Here is a 23,665-nt window from a genome sequence, read left to right on the forward strand (position 1 = left end):
CCTCACCCAAGGATTGATAATGTAAATGATGGGAAGAGATCGGGTAAACTTATCAGATTTCCTGGCATTGAACATCATGTTCTTGGTGGTTTATCAGTTTGGGATTTTTTTTTTCAGGTAGCCAGGGATACAGCTTCCCTCTGTAGAATGAAACCTGGAGGACAGGTGCGAGTCTGTCTCCAGATATTCAAACTGTCCATCATGAAAATGATAAATTTAACAATGTATTGAAAACGTTCCACAGGTTCTCTCCCAAGTTATTGTTTTGCAAAGCATTGTTTGTCCTATCACCTTTTCATATCCTTATTCTATCAAATCTTTCCTCCATTGTGCTTGTCTGCACCTTAGTACTTTTAATTCACCCTGTCTTGCTGTCACGTCTTAGTTCTGTGCTGCTTTTGTGTGTGCTGCAGAGGTGGTCTGTGACCCATTAGGAAGCTCCAACATCATGAACTTGTTGATCCCGGCCAACCACACCAAGTCTGTGGTGTTTGCTATCACCAGGGTAACCTCGGCGCACATACAGTCGCACTACACGCCTCGCTTGTCATTTTATACATTTTGATGATCGTGGTTTTGTTGTGTACTGTTTTGTATTAAACTGCCTGGAAAGCTGATCCATTTTGGTACAGCATTGTGTTTGTGCTATATGTGTCAAATGGACCGTATGTATGTATGTATGTATGTATGCAAGTATCGTCTTCTCCTCCGAGAGGATCCAGCTGTCTGTCCATCCGTCCGTGATAGGTTTTTGTTATCACGATAACTTAAGAACGGCTGCAAAGATCCAAGCCAAACTTGGTTGCAAGTATGCATCATAATGTAAAGATAAACCAATTAGATTATGAGGTCAGAGGTCACGTTAGATAAAAATGTGATACTTGAGACCAGCTGAAGGGATTTAAATCGCACTTTGTATAGGTATGTATCATGATGTAAAGATGAACTGATTCGATTTTTGGGTGAAAAGGTCAAAGGTTTTTATTTCATTTTAACTAAGGACATGTACCATGGTATATAATATGTAAAGATTATATATTGACTGGGTGTGCTCTGGCTTTCCAAAGGAATTGGCCACTGTGGCTAATCCAGGTTTAGAATGAATTGCCACAGAAGAAAGGAAATAGCCACATATTTTATTCAAAAAAAAATTTTTTTTTTCAGCAATATGAAATAATAAGTTAATTTTAAGGCGGATGTGTGAGTTTGATGGGTGAGGTTGGTTGGATGAGTGAGTTGGATTGTTCAGATTGGTTGGATGAGTGAGTTTGACGTGAGATTGGTTGAATGAACGACCATCAAGGGAGGTGGTGATTATGGTGTGTGTGTGTGTGTGTGTGTGTGTTATGGTCGTTGTGCCTTTAGTAGGTGGTAGTGGGGGATGGGGGTGGTTGTGGACCAGGATTGAACCAACCTCATGCCAGTCAAACTCACTCATCCAACCAATCTCACCCAACAACTTCACTCATCCAACCAATCTCACACATCAAACTCACTCATCCAACCAAGTACACATCAAACTCATTCATCCAACCGATCTCACACATCAAACTCACTCATACAACCAACCAAAGTCACCCATCAAACTCACTCATCCAACCAATCTCACCCATCTTCACTCATCCAACCAACCAAAGTCACCCATCAAACTCACTCATCCAACCAATCTCACCCATCAACTTCACTCATCCAACCAACCAAAGTCACCCATCAAACTCACTCGTACAACGAATCTCACCCATCAACTTCACTCATCCAACCAACCAAAGTCACCCATCAAACTCACTCATCCAACCCATCTCACCCATCAACTTCACTCATCCAACCAACCAAAGTCACCCATCAAACTCACTCATCCAACCAATCTCACCCATCAACTTCACTCATCCAACCAACCAAAGTCACCCATCAAACTCACTCGTACAACCAATCTCACCCATCAACTTCACTCATCCAACCAACCAAAGTCACCCATCAAACTCACTCATCCAACCAATCTCACCCATCAACTTCACTCATCCAACCAACCAAAGTCACCCATCAAACTCACTCGTACAACCAATCTCACCCATCAACTTCACTCATCCAACCAACCAAAGTCACCCATCAAACTCACTTATCCAAACAAACTCTCTCATCCAAACAAATTCGTTCCACTACAGGTACTACTACTGATTGTGTCAAAACTCACCTGGCAACCACTGACCCAATGAAGCATGTAGCGCCGAGTAGCGCCGAATCATTCCGGGGGGGGGGGGGGGATTTTTTTTTCGAAAAAATTAAAAGAAAAATTTGAGACGAGAATCATGGGAATCATGCTTAATTTTGATCGAATATTTTTTTTTTTTAAACTAGAAACTAGTTTAAAACTACTAAAGTTAGTATATATATATAAGCTTGTACGAAATCACGCGTGATTCCCGTAATCAAAACGTACAAAATGGCGGCTGTCTCAACGAAGGTGGAATTCTGTGCTAAAATCACCCAAAATTCGTCTAAAACTGGTAAAAAAAAAATAAAAAACCACTAAAACATGGATTGGCCACAGTGGCTAATGGGTGGTTTAAAATATTAGCCGCAGGTAAGAGGCGACCTGTGGCGACGTGGCGAGCGGCAGCGCACACCCAGATTGAGGTTAAATTGTCTTGAGGTTTTTTTTAACGAAGAAAGCAAAGTTGATATTGAAAGATGTTCAGAGTGAAAACAGGTGCTATGATAACTCTTTGGTAGTGAACTTTCTTTGAGCTATCTTCCTGGGAATGTATTCCTGCAGCGTTCAGTCATAGTCAACAGGGGGTGCTTTATTTTGAAGCACACGATGTTATTTTTTTAGTGGACTGGCCGTGGATCGGTTATTTCCGTTGAACAAAGGAAGGTGTGTACGTGTAAATGGATGTTCTGAAAACCCAAACGGAGTTGACTGGGATATCTGCGTGTTGGCAGCTGGACAGTCGTTCTTTTTTCTGGGACCGTTCACCTGGTGCTGGGAGTGTTGTCACCTCATTCATAACTCTGTTGGCTGCTGCTGAAGCACTAGCGAAACTGCCCATCGCAGATATAAATCTACTTGAGAAGAACATCGCCTTCACATTTTTTCAGGGAGTACGTGTTTTGGGCAGGGGGCAGGGGTGGGGGTGTAAGGGATGTGGGGGGAGTTGGGGGGATAGGGATGTGGGGGGAGTTGGGGGGGATAGGGATTGTTGGCCAGGGTAATGCTCGATTGAATTTGCTGTAATCAGAATAATGAATAATACGTTGATGTGTTCTTTCTCTAGGAAGCCTTCGACTACATTGGCAGTTCTCGTTTGGTGTTTGACATGCTCCAGAATCGATCCTTTTTTACTCTGGAGGAGGTGGATTCTGTGCTGGAGATTGGACAGGTGAGCACTTCATTTTGAGTTTAGGGGTCTGCACAATATATGTCGACTTTGAGGATTCTGCTGAGTAATGCAAACGATTGTTATCCAGCTTCTTGGCTTGAGCGGAACATATAGCACAAGTGGAGTTTGTTTATACAGTTTTTTTTTTAAAATTATTTTTATTTTTTAGTTTTTGTATACCTTCTTGAGGCTCGTATGAGAGCTAACACACAATGCACAGCAAGGGGGAGCATGAGACAAGAGGGGCCGGAGTGGGAAGGACAAAACAGAGGTGAACAGAGACGTTAGGAGATCTGTGTAAGGGAGAGGGATGGGGTGGGGGAACATGGGGAATACAAGATGGACATTACAGGGACTTTCAGGAAGGAAAGCAGGGAATTTGAAGGAGTTGGATTTGTGGCGGATTAACGGGGGTAGAAAAGATCAAGGATTTGGGTGGTGAACAGCTGTTTTGAAGGCCTGGAGGGAAGAATGGGATTGAATAGAGTGAGGGAGTTTATTCCAAAGGTGGGGAAAAAGAGGAATGAAAGAGTGAAGATGAGCAGTGATTCATGATTTTGGTAGTTTTACCAGAAGGGGGTTGTTGGCTGACCTTGAGCGCCCTGTGGAAATATGGTGGGGGCAAATCGCAGACACAGCAGGTGGGGGGGGGGCAAGACCGGAGAGGAGACGGTAGAAGACAGCTTGTTTTTCGAGGTGAGACAATTCATCTTGTGATCATTATTAAAAAAAATTTAATGCGTTTCATCCTCGTAGCAGCTTGAGGAAGAGGGGAAGGGAGGTTTGATTGATTGCTCCCGCCAATTGCAGGTTAGAATGTAGAAAACATTGACAGCTAATTTTCTGATGCACGCTTTAAATGATGTTTCACAGATTATAATCATAGATAGACGAGGCAGAATGTATCTTCCCAACTTTGCTTTGTGAACAAAGGCAAATAAAACTTTGCTGCAAGAGGATTCATATCCGGGTTCTTGAAAGGCATTTGAGAATTCGGGAAAAAAAAATCCTTTTAATCTTCAGGTAAATATTATTCTTTGCTGCATCAAGGCCTAATGGGTTTGCAATACTTTTGGATTGTTGTATCCTCTTTCTCATTTCTAGGTTTCTCGTCCTGTGGGTGATTTGTGGGCACACACTGACCCCATTTCCAACGTGGATCCGAGTGTAAATAATGGGGTAAGAGCAACTAATATTAGAAGTAAAAACTGTGCAAATGAAATTAATGCATGAAGGTAAATACTGATATGAAAAAAAAGGGTAGTGGGGGAGGGGGCATCGACACCAAGGAGGAGGGGTAGTATTTGCCTCATGATATTGTGACTTGAATGCTTGTTTTCCTTGTCATCACTGTGAGTTTCAAACTGCATTACTTATACTAAACTTCGAGTATCAATATTGGGCTGGCAGGATAGCCTTGGCCCGAGAAGTATGTGTACTTGCTTCTGAGCCGTTTAGCCTAGGTTCGGATCCTGACCAACCTATAAAATTTCATGCTTGCGTTTCGCAGGCAGGGCGAGACATAAATTTGTGTGCCGTCCCTCGAATGGATGTTAACCTGGGCGACCCATCTGCTGGCATAAGCTACTGGATGGTAACGATCCCACGGTGTCCTTCTTGAAGATGAGACAAGTTATCGTGGTGACCCTGGCCAAATTCCTGCGATACCCTACAGGGGACATTGCATCAGCAGCACAGCCACACTCTAAGCAACCTTGCAAACCCGTAGGCATGTGGAGCCGCTTTATCTAAATTCTAAAAGAAGTAGTATCAATATTAATACAAGAAGAAACTCGCTTGTTATAGCACAGAAATAATATCTCACGTAACAAATGCAGCCATTCTTTGCTGTGTTGTGCATGTTGAACCCAGCCGATGAGCTCAATAATGGAGGGCAAGTAGGCGGAACAGCAATGGCTGGCCTATGGTAGCTGTTCAAGCCAGCTGCTACCGTCCTGCAATTATCTAACAGAAATAAATGATTCTGACTGATATGATTTAGAAAAAAAGAAATAAAACTCAACTGACAGGAACATGTCATTGTCATGTGTACGATTCGAGAAAAATCGTTTATTTTATTTCTTCTTTTTGAAAATGATATTTAGCTCTGTACTAGATGGATGGAACATGAAAGAACAACAATATAGATATGTGTGCGTGCGTGAACACACAAATACACATCGGGCCCTGTCTAAATATTGCACACAAGTGAGAGTGGGGGAACTGAAAATTCTGCCATTTTGTATTCTACTTCCAAAGATTACTTAATTTTCACTGTGGTCCTGAATATACACTGGTACATTTGACCAAGGACTGTACTTGTGGTGCTGCAGACTGAAGAGCTGGTGACCCTGCTGAAAAATGCTGGACTGAACGTGTCTCGAGATGAGAAGCGTAAACTTCCTCCAGCCTCCCTGCAACAGTTCCTCAAGTACCGCAACCTGTCGGGTGTGCTGCTCTCCGATTACCAAAACGCCTTTCAGAACAAGTGTGTAACCATTTTTGCAACACATTGACATTTGTTGACTTTGAGATCGAGTTGACCATCCTTTCTCTTGATCCTGACTTGTACTTGTAAGCAACATTGGAATATTGAGATATTGCTACTCTGCGTGCATATAACACTCGGACAATCAAAAAGGCACAAACACGGAAGGTAGTCTGTGCTCGAGTGTACAACGGTCAACTTATTGTATGTTGTGTTGGACTCTGACATTAGTGGGGGATATGTTCCTGGAAAATGATGTGAATGTCGAAAAAAAAAAAAATAAAAGCATGATCAAGAGCTGCCTGGCAAATTGCTGCAGGCTTCTAATATAGCTCCTTGGATGGGAGCATCATGCCATCCAACCCCCTCTTGAACTTGAGGTAATGCTCCATGACCGGATTGGCGTCTTGCAGCCTTTCGGCAATTGCCCACATGTGCTGCAGAATCTCAACCAGGTACTTGACCATGATGTTGGACCTCGACACCCTTTCCTCTTCATCACTGCCTGCCTCCTCCTCCTCCTTGAAGACCTCGGTAATGGCATCTAACTCCTCCCTTGGCATGCAGGGCAATAAGATCATCCAACCCCTCAGGCTCCATGTCATCAAAGCCTTCCCCTCCCACCTGCCATGCCAACCGGCAATTTCATGCCTCTCCTCCGTGTTGGCGGGAAAGCCTGTAAAGGAATTCATTGCCTGTGGCCACAGGTTTTGCCAGCAGGCATTGATGGTGGACCTCGTCCAGCATCTCTCACCTCATCCAGCGACTCTTTGATGGCACCGATGCAGTGGGCTATGTTGAAGTCTTTCCAACATTGCCTGACAGTGAGTTCCGGATCAGTCAATTAAATCCAAAATGTGGCAGGTATGTGTTTTGAAAGTGGAGGTTACACCTTGATTGAGCGGCTGGACCAGGGAGGTGGTGTTGGGTGGCAGGAAGATCACCTTGATATTGAGGTGAGTCACCTTCAGGTCCCCGTGGTGGCCAGGAGCGTCATGAATGACCAGGAGAACCTTTAAGTTTAAGGCAAGGTTTTTTTGTTGTTGTGTTATTTTATTTTTCTGCCAGGTACCTCTCCACCTAAAGGACGAAACAGTAATGGAACCAGTCCATGAAAATTTCTGCCGTTACCCAAGCCTTCCTATTGGTCCTCCAAAACACGGGCAACGTGTGTTTGTTCTTGCCCTTGAGAGCACGTGGGTTCAGGGAATGGTACAACATCATGAGCTTTGTCACACAGTCCTCTTTTGCGTTTGTGCAGAGAAGAAAAGAAGAGACATCTGCTCCTTTTGCGACCTTAAACCCTGATGATTTTCCCTCACGCTTCGAGATAAAAGTTCACATTGGCATGTTTTTCCAAAGCAGGCCGGTCTCGTCAGCATTGAACACTTGCTCTGGCAGGAACCCCTTCTCCTTGATGAGCTGCGCGAGTTGAGCAGGGAACGTTTTGGCCGCCTCCTGGTCCGCAGAGGCACGCTCGCCTGACAGTTTGATGTTGCGAAGACCATATTGCTTCTTTAAGTGGTCACACCATCACCTGCTCACTTGGAATGGACTGGAGCCGCTCGTACACGCATCACTCTTGCTCACGCCAGCCAGATACGTGTACATACGTATCGCCTTTGCGCAGATGAGAGGTCCATTTGGGCATGTTCTTCTGTGAGTTGTCCTCCATCCAAACGTTGAGAGCCTTCTCCATCCTTTCTATTTGGACATCCCGGACCACGGGTGCTCGGTACAGCGCTTGCCGCAACACTTTCTCAGATCGCCTTCTTGTTCTTCCATATGTAGGGAACGGTGGATTTTTTTTACTCCATACAGTCTACCCACAGAGGCCACACTCTCTCCTCTCAAAAGCTGGTCCAGCAGCTCCACTTTGTTGCTCAGGCTCATCTTTCTTCTGCCTCATTGCGGTCAGTGCATCTCTGGCACTGGTCTTTCATTTGAGAGCCATGTTTGCTCAATGAGCGGAGCGAGCGGTGTCCCGCCCCATGCTTGCTTCCCTCTTGTCCCGCCTCGTGCCTGCTTCCGCCTCGTCCCGCCCCGTGCCTGCTTGCTCCCTGCCCCGGGCCTGCTTGCGCCTCGTCCCGCCCCGTGCCTGCTTGCGCCTCGTCCCGCCCCGTGCCTGCTTGCGCCTCGTCCCGCCCCGTGCCTGCTTGCGCCTCGTCCCGCCCCGTGCCTGCTTGCGCCTCGTCCCGCCCCGTGCCTGCTTGCGCCTCGTCCCGCCCCGTGCCTGCTTGCGCCTCGTCCCGCCCCGCCCCGTGCCTGCTTGCGCCTCGTCCCGCCCCGTGCCTGCTTGCGCCTCGTCCCGCCCCGTGCCTGCTTGCGCCTCGTCCCGCCCCGTGCCTGCTTGCGCCTCGTCCCGCCCCGTGCCTGCTTGCGCCTCGTCCCGCCCCGTGCCTGCTTGCGCCTCGTCCCGCCCCGTGCCTGCTTGCGCCTCGTCCCGCCCCGTGCCTGCTTGCGCCTCGTCCCGCCCCGTGCCTGCTTGCGCCTCGTCCCGCCCCGTGCCTGCTTGCGCCTCGTCCCGCCCCGTGCCTGCTTGCGCCTCGTCCCGCCCCGTGCCTGCTTGCGCCTCGTCCCGCCCCGTGCCTGCTTGCGCCTCGTCCCGCCCCGTGCCTGCTTGCGCCTCGTCCCGCCCCGTGCCTGCTTGCGCCTCGTCCCGCCCCGTGCCTGCTTGCGCCTCGTCCCGCCCCGTGCCTGCCTGCGCCTCGTCCCGCCCCGTGCCTGCCTGCGCCTCGTCCCGCCCCGTGCCTGCTGCTCTCGGTTTCCCATCTTTCTCCTTGTCTCCTCCCCCTCTCGGTTTCCCTCATCTCAGATCATCAATTATGTTTCATTCCTGGTCACTCTTCCTTGGACATGCTGCGTCTGCTATCCCAACAATGTATGGAGGCCCTCAATATCAGACACGAGATCGGGGCCGTCTCTGAACACATTTCGAGCTTTCGATGCAGTCTGGCATCCTGCCTGGCTCTCCAAACTGTCTCCCCATGATGTCCAATGGCGTCCAATGCCAAATCCACTCTTGTATTATTGACTTTCTCCACTCTCATAGGCACCGTGTGGCTCTCAACGGAACCCTTTCTTATCCTCTCCCTGTCAAGGCTGTGGTTTCCCCCAAGGCAGTGTTCTGGGCCCCATATTATTACCAATCTTCATCAACAATCTGACTGACTGGAAAATCCACTTTATCTCTTTGCTGATGACTACTGTCTGCCGTGGCATCCCTCATCCTTTTGACAGACAAGCAACAGCCTCTTCCTTCTCCTCAGACCTTGACAAAATCACAAACTGGTCAAACATTGGAATATGTCTTTCAATCCTGAGAAATCCTACACACTGACTCTCTCTTTCTGAAAGGACCATACCACAAACCCTCCTGTCAAATTTCTCATCAACTCTCACACATGGTGGTTCGGTCACTCAAACTCTTGGGTCTCATCTCAGCCATGATCTCTCTTGGGCAAGACACATTTCAAAGTTGGCCTCCAAAGTCAAATTCCGACTGGGCATCCTCCATCGTGTAAAGTCCTGCCTTGGCACACGTGAGCTCCTATCCACCAACAAGGCTTTCATCCACAGCTTTATGTAGTACTGCTCTACCCTCTTTGCTTGCTCCCCTGACTCGCATCTTGCTCAGCTCAATGCCTTGGAAACCAAGGCTTTCAAGATCATTGGAATCTCTCGCTATGAAGCTGAGTCTCTTGGCCGATAACTTCGCCATCACTGACAGGTTGGTGGTCTCTCTGTTTTCTTCCTCCTAATTTCTGGTCTTCCACCCTCTGCCCTCTCCATGCTCTGTCCCTTCCCCCCCCAGGTTTTACAGGACGCACCTGGTCCACCAGCAACCCCCTCCTCGTGAAACTGCCTAAATCCAGAAGCACTGCTCACCTCTACTCATTTATTCCTTTTTTTTTCTTGCGTGTGGAACCACCTTTCCACACTCTTCAATCTCATTCTTCCCTCCAGATCTTCAAGACAGCTGTTCACCACCATCTCAAGTCATTTCCCATCCAAAACCATGTTTTCTCCACCCATTAAACCACCACCCCCCCTCACCCTCCCAAAATTTAGCCAATGTATGCATCTTGCCCACCCCTTGCGTTCTCCCTTACCCCTTATCATTGCCTGCATCCCTTGTTTGTCCATCTCCATCTACTTTCTCCTTCCACCCTGCCTGCTGTTGATGTTTCCCCTTTATCCTGCTGTTCCCTTTGCTACGTTGTGCCCTGTCCTGTTATATGTCCACGAGTGTAGACGATGTATAAAAAAATCGTATACAAGCTATATCAGCTAAGGGATTGATGAAGTAAAATATGTGCATATGACAAAGGTCTGTTGGACTGGATGGTTTCTTTGTTTGACTGTTTCAGATAAAGTCAAGGATGAGAAAAACCAGTATCGTACACATGTTACATCTTATCCAGTCATGCCATATTCCTATTCATATCAGTTTGTGTCAGCTTTGTAACCACAAATGAAATCGGCTTTTCCAGATATTACCAGAGTGTTCTCGACACCGTTTCAAACCTGGATCTTGAATATCCTTCCTCACTTGATACGGAGAAGGCACTCAATTATGTTGGTCCTTTGGCTGCGGTAAGTGCTCATCTTGTCCCGACATAACTCACACCACCATCTCGTTTTTGCATCTCACTTGCTGCCCTCTGCTCAATAAAACAAATTGGGATATGTCATCAACCAGAAAGGCAAAAGTATGCTGAGTAAGATCGTTTGATATTTGTTTTGATTGTCTGAAATTAAACTGCAGTTATGTTCAAGTGGAGTTATCGTTGGGCATGCTTGCCCCCCAATCGATTTTTACATCCAGTGTTCTTCCCAAGCTTTTGTTGCATATCAGTGGGACACACTTTCATGTGGAGGCCAATGGGCCGACCCACGTGCCTCGTGGTTGCAGCAGGTTGATCGGCATCTCAAGGAGATGGGATGGCCAGACGGAGGTCCCTGGAATACCGGCGGAAAGTGGACGCAGCAACGCGCTGCTCCGGCGCTGGCTCCCAGACCTGACCTGACCTGACACTTTCATTCTCAGCCAACATCTTTTAAAAATAAGTCATCTATTAAAGCTTTTTATTATCCTCGAATTAAAGCCAGGAGAATGGTTCCATCCCAGCCGAGGGTGGATGTCGGCAAGCTCAAGGATGAGAGGGTAGCTGAGGAGTTTGCGAACAGATTTGCGAACAGATTGAACGAAAATTAGGTGTAGGCCTCTGACTCGTGATACACCCTTAAGCAATATTGAATGCACCACATCTGACCCAAAATCATGACAAATACAAAAAATATTAATAACTACAACAGCACTCTTCGACGTTGCGCCGTCGACAGATATGCCGCCACCCACATTATTACATCATTACACATACTTGTACTAAGTTTGAATTAAAATCCCAGAATTCAGATTCAAAATATTAAATAATTCTGGCTGCCAGACCATGTGTTCGATCAGGTTTAAATTTGAAACATAATATGCCCTATGACTACGAGATCATAACTGTGATGTTTCACTTTGCCTCATGAAGCGGTTCACCTATCTATAATTCCAGCTGTGTGTGTGTGTGTGTGTGTGTGTGTGTGTGTGTGTGTGTGTGTGTGTGTGTGTGTGTGTGTGTGTGTGTGTGTGTGTGTGTGTGTGTGTGTGTGTGTGTGTGTGTGTGTGTGTGTGTGTGTGTGTGTGTGTGTGTGTGTGTGTGTGTGTGTGTGTGACCGCTGTTTCTCGACAACCACTGGTCCGATCTAATTGAAACTTGCCAGATATATTGCTGGGGACCTGAGGATGTGCCTTTTCAAGGTTTGATATTAATCGGACAAGTGCCTCCCAAGTTATGGCCATTTATTTACCAAACCAATGACAAGACACGTTGCGTGGGCGTGGCCGATGGGGAAGGGAAGCTCATCCGCGTTCCCCATTACGGGTTACAACGTACGGGCTTCTGGAGAGTGATGACTTCGTGTCTTTTAATAATTTCTCGATTTCTTATGCGCATTTATAGATAAACACAATGCCCCAAGTTATGATCATTTTCATATTAGACGGTGCATAAATTTCGGTAACATCAGAGTGCTGGTATGCTCCGAACCAGGAAGTAATTTTTTTTCCTCTTCTCTTCTCTTTTTGTTTTTCCTTGCGATGACATTGTGAAAAGGCAAAACACGTTGGCGCTAATTGAATATTTGGGCATTAAAAGTATATTGCAAATAATCATAACTGCAAATAATATGCGAACTTCCGGGCCACGCACGTACGGGCACGCGAGAGCGAAGAAACGGCCTGTGTGGTTGTTGTTTCTTGCTCGCGGTTTGAATATTTATTTATTAATTTTTTTATTGTTATTATTTTTTTTACGGGCACGTACTAGTTAGAAATAATTTTTTTAAAGATTTTTCGTTCAATCCGATATTGCTGCCAGACCATGTGACCTATTAATTATTTGTGAACACCCTGTTATCCCCGAGGCATGGGGAACATGTGAGTGAAGTTCCCCTTGATCTGTCAAGCTGTTCTGGAGAAGAGGATTTTACAATGTTTATTCTTCAATAAAATCATAGCTGCCAAACCACGTGACCGATGACATCATAGGTGGTTTTATAGGTGATGGTCATCATCATCATAGGTGATGACAAGACCTTTTTATTCCTCATGGATCGGCGATCATACCTGTAAAGTTTTGCCTCGATCTGTTCAGCCGTTTCGGAGAACAAGATTTTTGAAGGTTTTTATGTTGAAAGAAGATACGTCTACCAAACCACGTGACTGATGACATCAATTTTTTTTCCACCCCCCCCCCCCCGAAACAATTTATCCTGAGTTGACCCTCGAAATTTTTCATACTGATGAGATAAAGCGTTTGATGTGTGCAATTAAGACATCATAACGAAGCCACCTCTGACGTCATCAAAAAAAAAATCACTTTTTCTCATGGAAAGTACTTGACACATCCAAGGTTTCATTTTTTTTTCCATGGAATGGTTTTGGAGATGGAAGTCCAAAGTTTTTCCTTTTTTCCAACATGGCTGCCACACCATGTGATCTACGGCATCAGAATTATCATTAAAACATTCTATATGAGTTGTCACACCTACGGTGAAAACTTTGTGTCAATCAGATAAGCAGTTGCAGAGAAAAGGGAGAAAATTAGCATGGACGGACATACGGACAAACCGAAAACATAATGCCTCTGGCGACTTCTTCAGCGGAGGCATAAAATTTTAATATATCGCATTCTGCCTTAATGAGCGGCAAACCTATCGATTGAAACCGGAACAAGAAACGGAAGCTCAAGATCTCGGGATCCCTCAAAACCAGTCGGCACTCCAAATGGAAGCTCAAGATCAAAACCAGTCATTTCCATTTCCTTTGAAAGTGGACGGTGGTTCTCTTTTCACCCGTCTGTTTGTCTGTGAGCAAGATATCTCAAAAAGTTATGGACGGATTCGGACGAAACCTGGTGGACAGGTTATTGGTGAAGATCCAGATCTGGATCTGGATGAGAATTTTTTTTTTTTTTAATCCTTCATGTGATTCTTCACCATTGAGAGATGGGGGCCAAAAACTATATATGGCATGTTATCTCAAAAAGTTGTGAATGAGTTATGACATAACATGGTGAATGAGTTGGGTAGGTGACAAGTACAAGTCGATTGGATTTTGGTTTAGGTCCGGATCTAGATCCGTTCTATTTGTGAGGTACAAAACGTAAACTGTTCTACCGAGTGCCGTTCTAGTTCTTATATTATTCCTTTTCTCTGCTGCCAATATTGGCTCCATTGAAGTTCAATTTGGATTTTAACAATCATGCCATCCTGGTTCAGATGGAAGTGAATTCATAACAATTGGAAGCGAATCAAAATGTCAACACTTGTTAAAATGCGAACAGGTAGCTTTTTACTTTTGGGCTGGCAGGATGGCCTCGGACCTAGAGGTACGCACACTGGCCTCTGAGTTTGAATCCCTACACAGCTATAAACTGTCATGCCGGTGTTTTACTGGCACATCAATGTGTGTGCCATCCCTCGGATGGACGTTAAACTGGTGTCATGCCTGCTGGTATTAGTTGGTGGAAATTAATGATCCCACAGTCTCCATCACAAATTCCAAATTCCCCCTCTAACCTTTATTCGCACATCAGGCCTGGCCAGTCGGTTCATGAAAGACTTGGACCAAACTTCCCCCGGCCAACCCCACATGAATGTGGGAATAATTGTGGCCGTTAAAGAAGAAGACAAAGTAGCTGTTTAATTTCTTCAGTACACTATTAAAAAATTGTGTAGTTCAACTAAACATGTCCCCCCTCCCCTTCCTCCCTCCCCTCCCACCTCCCGGCCCAAGCATGCGTCCCACCATCACAGCACGGCTTTCTGTTTGGAAACAGCAAGCCAGTTAATCACGTCCTTAACCTTTACCCTCCTCCCCCTCGTCCTTCCTTCCCACCCCTCACCTCCGGTCAGAATCTCACGAGGATTGCCACAGGAGTGGCACAGACACTTTACATGAAAGCTGCAAGGTCGAAAAGTGGTGATCACAACGTGACAGCCAGCAATATTACGGTGAGTAATCACCTTATTTATGTTTTTGAATCTTTAAAAAAAATTTAGTGTTTGTATTTATGTCAACAGTTTCCTCACCTGAGATTGGCATGATTTGGTTGTGGATTGCCATGCTCAGGTCGCACGCCTCCTGTACTCGTTCCTGGTTAAAACCAACAACTCTTGGATACGCAGCCTCCTGGACAAAGATGCAGACAAAAGTCTGATAGGTATGTTGGGAATTTTTTGGAGAGTGCTCATGGAGGTCGAAACAGCAAGAGATGCTTCTCTTTTCCTTTAACATTCAATCTCTTTTTTTTTTTTTTTCTCCTCTTCATCTCAACATTGCTATACAATCCCCTTCACATTCTATTTGGGCAGCGCCGTAGTTAGGTGGAACCCTTTGGTTGAATTGTTTTCTATTTTTTCCGAACACATTGTTCAGCGTCTTGGGATCCCCAGGTTGAAATCTGAAGTACTGTACTCTGATTTGTCCATTGTCTAAGAACGTCCTTGTAATTTGTATGTTACAGGAGTTCAAAAAGTTTTACTAAAATTGATACAATATCCAAGATGCATCAACTTTTACTTTTGAAGATATCTTCAATCAACAAAATAATTATTAGTTGTGTGCGTGTGTGTAAAAAAATTTTGAATTCTTCACCGAAAGATATACTGATGTCCCCAATTGTCCTTGTCCTGCTTGTATGCAGGGTAACCCAGTGAAGACTATGAACGATTTTCATATTTCAAATAGTTTTCACAAAGATATTCCAATTTCAGGAAGATTTGATCGATTTAAACTACAGTATCGCATTTCACTTTTACCTCCAACACTGAATGTGGACAGAATGAATGGATGTGGACTGGTTTTGTTTTCACCCATCTGTCTGTCTGTCTGTCTGTCTGTCTGTCTGTCTGTGAACAGGATATCTCAAAAAGTTGTATACAGATTCGGACGAAATTAGATGGAGAGGTTGGGTGTTTGACAAGGACGACATGATGAGATTTTGGTGAAGATCCGGATCCGGATACCACAATTTTTAAAGCAATTCTTCACCATTGAGAGATGTGGCCAAAAACGACATCAAGCATGATTTCTCAAAAAGTTGTGGACTAGTTATAGGAGAACTTGGTGGATGAGTTGGTTCAGTAACAAGAACAAGCCGATTAGCTTTTGGTTCAGGTCCGGATCCAGATCCGGCCTATCAGTGGGATGAAAAACGTAAACTGTTCAGCATGGTGGAGGTGTGCACTCCATCGAGTGCCACTCTAGTTGCCCTCGCCAGAGGAGAGGGGCCTTTGGGTCCATTTGTTTCTTTGTTTGTTTTGTCTGTTTGTCCGCACAGAACATGAGTATGTGTACGAATTACATTTAACACTTAAGAACTCTAAGACCTCTAAACCCTTCAGACCCTTTACAACCCAAGGATCCATAAGACCTAAAAGACCTCGTTACACCCTTTAGAACCCTGAGATCTCGAAGACCCTTTAGATCTTATTAGACCCTTCAGAAGCCCGAAGATCCTTAGACTCCTTTCAACCCTTTAAACCTTCACACCTTTGAAACTCTTTACCTGAAGACCCTTTTTGACATTTTTAGACCCCTTCAGACAATTCCAACCCTTTAGACCTAAAATTACACTCTTTAGATCCCTTCGACCTTTTATGACCCGTTCAGACCTTTCCACCTTAAGACTTTTATACCTTTAGACGTTTATACATTTACAACTAGATCATTCAGACCTTTCATTGAGTACATCCTTCCATTTATTTGCCACACAAAATACACCACACAAAACAAGTCCTGCTGAGGGTCTGCAATCGCTGATTGCTCTTTCTTGTTAATTGTGTTTTCCTCCTGGATCATTTTTCTCTTTGTGCATGTACATGATGAAATTGAGACCATTTACCATCCAAAGCAGTGCACATATTTGAAGAAGACTTACTCATTAGTGGTAGTCGAGCACTTTTCAGGCAGTAAGTAATGTGGCAGAAGTAAAGCTTGCTTCTTCACTGAACAAGACACAATAAAGAATAGTTTCTTCTTGTTCAATTACCTCCAACTTGTCATGAGCAAATTACATGTCAACAGCTTGATCCCCCTTTGTAATTTGAAGGACAAGAATCACCCGCTCCCTACAGGAGCCGTCAAGGGGGTCATGTTATTATATTTATGCCTATTTTACTCCAAGGGGTCCCAGGATTACACACCCAAAAAATGGTTGCGATCGGTTCAGCCGTTTTTGCAGTACCGGGGAACAGACAGACAGACAGACGGACGGACGGTGAATTATAGTAAGATACTTGTAAGGATGCAAATTTAGCTTCTTTCAAAGTGCTCTGCACTGAACTCTTGGTTTATGTTCAGCTGCAAACATGCTGCTATGCCAACTTATTTTGGAGTAGGAGATATTACAGAAGTTCCAAAGACTTCCGCACTTGGCCTGAGGCCTGCGCCGTGGAAATGGCAAGCCAAGTTTGATGGCATCACAATGAAGTTTGCAATCTGTGTTTTTGGTTGGTGCCAACCTGGGTCTTGCTGCATTCATATGTCTGAATCAATACTGAACAAACCTTTTGAGTGAATCCGTTCAAACCACTGCAACAGCTTTGGATTTCAGTCCTATTTCAGCAGCTTTGAATCCGAGTGTTTGTGGTTTCATCTATCTGTGAAAGGAGAAAAATAAGCAAGCTCTGGACCTTTGAATCTTTTGCTTCGCATTTTGGAATCTTATTGTGAGAGTTATTTAAAATATAAATCTTTCAGCCTCACGTGGGACACCCTGGATAGACAAGCTCCAACATGATCCTTGAATCAATAAAGCAAACTCTGATTTTGCGTCTGCTCTCTCCCAATTCATTTTGGTCGAACGGAGGTCATCTTTGAGACGGTTCCAGATGTAGTCTCAGAGCAATTTTATTTGAGATTAGCTGTATCCGAAGTTGGCTTTATGAAGGGGAGCATGTTGAATTGGAAGATATGAGTGCTCCGGTGACATTGTGTTGGCGTTAAAAATTATTGGGAATATTGTCGTTAAATGCAAAATGTGTCGTGGGATTAGCTGAAGCTGCAGCCCACGTGGAGAAATCTCAAGGTTTTCCTCAAACCCTTAAACCGTCAAAAATAATAATAATAATAATAACAATAATAATAATAATAATAAGTTTCCTTTCCCTTCACTGTTAAAAAAAAAACCCTTTCCTTGCCCAAGTAGGAACAGCCTGATGATGTCATTGAGGGAATTGTGCCTTAAAAAGTGCGTCTCGTGGCTTGTATGGATGTTTTGAGGACTTGTGACAAATGATGGCGCTTGATAGCGATGGCAAACGAAGCATTGGTATGGTCTATGCACACGAATCAGGAACTCTGCAGAACAAACAAAACAATATTTGAACAGATCGGCCGAGGGATTGATGTGAATGGTGATGATGACCATCAATGTGTACCATTCCTTTTACGATGTATGGAATTGTAATTCCAGTTGCTAAAGCAATTTGTACGTGAATGTTTTATTTCTTTTTTTGCAGTTGAACACGCCCTCAGCACATATGTCGGGGTGGCGTTCATCTCCATGAACCCCTTGACCCGCCTTCTCTACATGGTCATGTCGAACCTGACGGGAAAACGTGTGTCTTTAAATGAAACCGCATGCAAAGATCCCGTCAAGTACCACGTACCGGATCAAGAGGTACCTTGAGAGTAACTTACGATAGTGGGGTGTACACGTTAATTTAGGCCCATGCTCCAATCAGAAGGCCATTACAATGGAGAAATGTGATTTGACCAAAAGGATGTTTTTCAGATATTTCTGTTTCTGGCACTTAGAGAAGGAAAACTGATTGCTTTTTCCTGTTGATGATAAAACTTTGAAACCTAAATGTTGCAGCCTGCTGTTGGCTTCGTGGTTCGTGTGGTGGCTGGGATCCTATGGTCCTGAGTTTGAGCCCCGTTGGCCAAGGAATTAACACTGGGGGGTTGACTCAGCCTGTCATCCTTCCAAGACCGGCGAAATGAGCACCAGTATACTGGAAATAGGGGCACTGCACCAGCGGCATAGCTGCGCCCCTAAGGCCTAGGTCACATTTGCCACGGCGGCCGTGGGGTCTCCAAAATCTGCGGCCACTAGCAATTATACGGCGGCCGCAGTATTTCCACGGTCACACAATGTAGCAGTCACATATGTTTTTATTTTTTGGGTAGCCGCACGGCGTGTTTATAAATTGTGGAGACCGAAAACGTGAGGGTGCTGTACGGTCTTTGATTTCATGTCGCACGGTGACCTTTGGGCGTTCCTGCGGCGGCAATATAATTTTCAAGGCAGATGCAAGGTGCCCGCAAGGCGACCACAGGGGGGCCTAAGGCGAACATGCGGCCAGACGGACGGTAACGAGTGGGTATATATACCAGTCCTTTTTTTTACTGAAATAAAAATATACCAGTATATATAACTGAATATACTATAACTGTAATACACCGTGGTCCCCCAGAATCCAAACCGCCAAGCTGTTTGAACAAATTGGAATAGGAAACATTTTTTCGAGAAAGTTTGGCCCTAAAAAACCGAACAAAACGTATCGTTCATGTTTGTTCACGTGTCTCCCCCACCTGTTCGACCCGCATCTTCGCGCTTTGTTCATTCAGTTAGTCGGTGGAAGTACTCAGTCACATTTGCTCTACGGTGAGGATAAGGCGGCCGTACGCCCTCTGAATTGACAGAAACGTGCGGCGGCCGCAGAGAAACTGAGGTGGCCTTAGGGTGGCCCTATGCCATTCGGCTATATTTTACAGGCCGTAGGGGCGCCGTGGAATTATAACTGCGGAGTTATAACTTTTTTTCATTTCTACGCTCGCCGTAGCAATTCGACAAAGCCAAGCTATGACGTAGATGTGTTCCACGTCGACCGTACGTAGGGCGTACGGTGGGCTTGTGTTTTCCGTGCAGCTGCCGTAAGCTCTTCTTAATGAAAAATGCATTTTCCCAACCCCCCAAAAAATTACGGCACCCCCACGTTTTCGGTCTCCACAATTTATAAACACGCCGTGCGGCTACCCGAAAAATAAAAACGTGTGACTGCTACATTGTGTGACCGTGGAAATACTGCGGCCACTTTATAATTGCGAGTGTCCATACATTTTGTGGACCCTCCAGCTGCCGAGCCAAATGTGACTTAGGCCTTACCTCGTGTCTTCACCTTCATTTGTGATGTTTGTTTTTTTAATCATCTTGTGTTTTAATTATTAACAAAAAGCAATCCGATCACGTGGTGTGACGGACTGTCGGGCAAGGATTGAATTTCACAGCAAAACCAGTTGTAATTTTTAATATCCATGATTACGTCAGCCCGATGCGTTTGAAAGTGATTGTGGTTCTGGGGGCATCATGTTTGATGAGCTGCCCTGGGGGCAGCGCTCTCGCAGAGTGCGCGAGCGATCGAAACCCAGGCCGGAGCTCGAGCCTGTGTGGGCCTTTGGATGTGGCGATTGTACCAGTTTACATACAATACACGCCACCGAAGGTCATTAACTCATCGTATTTTACCTTAAACATGGGGAATTTCAGTTTAAAGTGTCTTGAAAGTGGGTTTTCTTTGGGTCCACGAACGGATTAATTCACTTTCCATTATTTCTTATTGGGAAAATATTTTTTGAATCCAAACTTTTTGCAATCCGAACAGCCTCCAGGAACGAATTAAATTCGGATTCTGGGGGCACCACTGTGTATAGGCAAACAACTATACTCCGATCTCTAGCGGTAGCGCACGGTCGACGCAGACTGCCACAGAGGCCGTGCGTAGGGGAACCGTGCGTCGACCCTGCGTTGCCTTCAGGTAGTCACACAGACCGCAAGGCCACCGTACGGCGACCGTGTAAATAGTGCGGCCGCTGTAATTTTTTGGGGGTTGGGAAAATGCATTTTTCATTGAGAAGAGCTTACGGCAGCCGCATGGAAAACGCAAGCCCACTGCACGCCCTATGTACGGTCGACGTGGAACACATCTACGTCATCGCTTGGCTTGTCTAATTGCTACGGTGAGCGTAGAAATGAAAAAAAAGTTATAACTCCGCGATTTCATTCCACGACGACCCTACGACCTGTAAAATATAGCCAAACGGCGTAGGGCCACCCTAAGGCCACCTCATTTTCTCTGCGGCCGCCGCACGTTTCTGTCAATTCAGAGGGCCCACGGATGCCTTATCCTCGCCGTAGAGCAAAAGTGACTGAGGCCTAACCAATGATGCAACGAGCAGCCAAAAAGGCAGCACACTATGGGAAACTCTCTCTATCGAGTGCAGCCTGTGGCTGCTGGTTGCATCATTGGGTGGGACGTGGAAATGCCACTGATGCAGTGTACCCCTTACCAGTACACTGGTACTCATTTTGCTGACCTCGGAAAAATGACAGGCTGAGTCAACCTCCTGGTGTATATTAATTCAGTGGCCTACGGGGCTTGAACTCAGGACCCTCGGATCCCAAGCCGCCACCCGAACCACTAAGCCATCACCAGGCTGATGGGAAACTAAATGTTTGTTTTCTTCCAAATGTTTATAATTTTTATTTGCAAGCGATTCCCAGAATCACGGATTCCAACTATAATTACGGGCGTGATAATTCCCCCGTAATTGGTGAATTTCAGAATGGCTTGTGACACCCTGTCGCACTGAGAGTGGTGCTTTGCCATAGATATTTACGGAGAGAATTGGGATCGTCCCACCTTCCAGAACCCCAAGACTGAATTTATTTTACTGCCTCAAACCTTCCAAGGTACACCCTGAGTGCAACCACCATTTCCCAACTCACTGGTAATGCCCGTTCTTTCTAGAAGTCGAGCATGCCTGCAAACTTTGGGGCGAATTGGCCCAGCCATGTTTTTTTTTTTCTTCTGATTTTTCTGACATACGCACAAAGATTTGCCTTATTTTATGTAGTAGGCTTCCATCCAGCAGTTCAGGAGTGCATAGAAGTCAAACAAACAAACAAAACTCAAAAGCATCTCAAAATGCAAAGCCTGTCACTTTGTACTCAAACTAAACGAGATGAAAGCAACAGCGGGAAATTAAATAAATAAATAAAAGTTAAATTTATTCATCAATGTTCTCCATATTCTCATAATAAAGGGTTTTTTGAGAGTCGATGACAAAAGCGCAAATGGTGAACAAAAAAGTATCCCAATATGCAAGCTGACAAAATGAAGAAACACGGAAGCGTTTACAAAACCCGGGCCCCTCGCGATGCACGGCGGACGGGACAATAAGGACTATTTGTACTTACTGTAACTTTGTTGTACAAGGAAATCAGACACAGGTGGAGGCCATTCAGCCCATCATGCCTGCGTGGACCATACTAATTTATCAACACAAGATCCGGAGAAGAAAATGCAAATTTATATTTTTATTTATTTGATTATTTATTTTAAGTTTTTGTAGTTTCTGTATTTTTTTTGTCTTCTTCCACTCAGGGGAGGGGGCATGGACTTTGTTAAAAATACACATCAACCACACAACCCTCCTTGACAAGACCCCCATCAACAGTACTCAGTACACAATCACCCATGAATGCTCAAACTACCTAAAAGTCCTGTCAACATCCCCATACCCCTCTATATCCATAACTTCCAGGTACTGATCAAATTCTAATTTAAACTTATCCACTTTTTCTGCTGCCACTACCTTTCCAGGGAGACCATCCCATGCAATCACTACTCTGAGTGAAAGTCCCCTGCCTTACTACCCTCTTAACTCTCCTCTTCTTTACTCTCAGGCTCTGGCCCCTGGTCCTATCACTGTCTACTCTGTTGAATAGTTTATCAATACCTTTCATTATCTTAAACATCTCCATCATATCTCCTCGTAACCGCCTCCTTTCTGGTGTATAAAGCCAGTCTCCTTCAGCCGCTCCTCATAGCTGAGGCTAGCTAGGCCCGGGATCAATCTAGTAGCCCTGCGCTGAACCCTCTCTATGGCATCTATGTCCTTCCGGAACAGTGGTGACCAAAATTGCACACAATATTCTAGATGTGGCCCTCACTAAATTCCGATACAATGTTAACACCACCTCTTTTGATTTATAAATGATCCCCCTCTGAATACAACCTGAAACCCTATTTGCTTTATCTATAGCTGCCTGGCATTGTGCTGCTTGCTTACCTCCCATATCTATTACCACCCCAGATCCTTCTCCTGTGTGACACGCTCCAAAATGACCCCTTGCATCCTGTAATCTCTATTTTCATTGTTCTTCCCCATCCCCAACACCTTACACTTGCTCAGGTTAAATTCCATCTGCCAATCTTTTGCTCAATCCAAACAAGTATCAATGCTCTCTTGTATCTCTTCACCACCTCCTCTGCTATCCACCTTCCCTCCAGGCTTTGTGTCATTTGCAAATTTGGAAACCTTACTCTTTACCCCACTATCCAAATCGTTGATGTAAATCATGAATAGTAATGGTCTGAGTAACTAATCCTTGAGGTACCCGATTACTTACGTCCTCCCAGCAAGGCATTCTCCCATTCACAGCCACTTTGCTTCCTACCACTAAGCCAGTTTGCAATCCAATTAGCCACCTGACCAGCCACTCCACAAGCTCTCACTTTGGCTAACAACCTCCGAAGTGGTACCTTATCAAATGCCTTCTTGAAGTCGAGATATACTATGTCCACTGCCTTTCCCTTATCCACCCAATCAGACACTGCTTCATGTAACTCTGAAAGATTTGTTAGACAAGAACTACCTTTGGTAAACCCATGCTGACTACCTTTAATTAGTTTGTATTTGTTCAAAATGGTTCCTCATCTGGTCCTTAATGTCTCCATCACCTTCCCCACAACTGAAGTCAAACTAACAGGTCTATAGTTTCCCAATTCTTCTCTGGATCCTTTCTTAAATAATGGTATTACATTTACTACTCTCCAATCCTCCGGTACCTGTCCTGACTCCAGGGAACTATTGAAAATATCCGTTAACGTCTCGCTTCCCTGCTCAGCCACCTCCATCAATACTTTCGGGTGCATATTATCTGGACCCGGAGCCTTATCTTCTTTCATTACCTTGCTGTTCCTTCACTTCCTCCACTCCAACCGGGATCTTCTGTAAAAGCCCTTCCTCACCTCCATAATAGATACTCTCAGCTATTGGCAATTCTCCTGACTGTTCTTGTGTAAAATTTGAAGAAAAATACCTGTTTAATAAGCCTGCCATCTCACTTTCATCACTAACCACTCTCCCAGTGATATTCCTCAATGGGCCCAA

The 23,665-nt window shown here is 45.1% G+C and overlaps 1 protein-coding gene across 2 annotated transcripts in view; it reads left to right on the plus strand.

Moving 5' to 3' along the window:
• The window catches only part of NCSTN (nicastrin), a 44,182-nt gene that overhangs the window by 14,564 nt on the left and 5,953 nt on the right, over positions 1-23,665 (plus strand). For both annotated transcript variants that reach the window (XM_085899268.1, XM_085899270.1), the window contains exons 7-15: positions 414-505; positions 2,944-3,102; positions 3,276-3,380; positions 4,485-4,559; positions 5,714-5,868; positions 10,362-10,464; positions 14,335-14,433; positions 14,552-14,642; positions 17,944-18,104. In XM_085899268.1, coding sequence (XP_085755394.1) covers positions 414-505; positions 2,944-3,102; positions 3,276-3,380; positions 4,485-4,559; positions 5,714-5,868; positions 10,362-10,464; positions 14,335-14,433; positions 14,552-14,642; positions 17,944-18,104 — 1,040 coding nt within the window. The remainder of the gene's footprint in view (positions 1-413; positions 506-2,943; positions 3,103-3,275; positions 3,381-4,484; positions 4,560-5,713; positions 5,869-10,361; positions 10,465-14,334; positions 14,434-14,551; positions 14,643-17,943; positions 18,105-23,665) is intronic.

This window comes from Eptatretus burgeri, chromosome 10 (assembly GCF_056783735.1).
Source record: "Eptatretus burgeri isolate ZD-2024b chromosome 10, Ebu_testis_v1, whole genome shotgun sequence".
Lineage (NCBI taxonomy): Eukaryota > Metazoa > Chordata > Myxini > Myxiniformes > Myxinidae > Eptatretus > Eptatretus burgeri.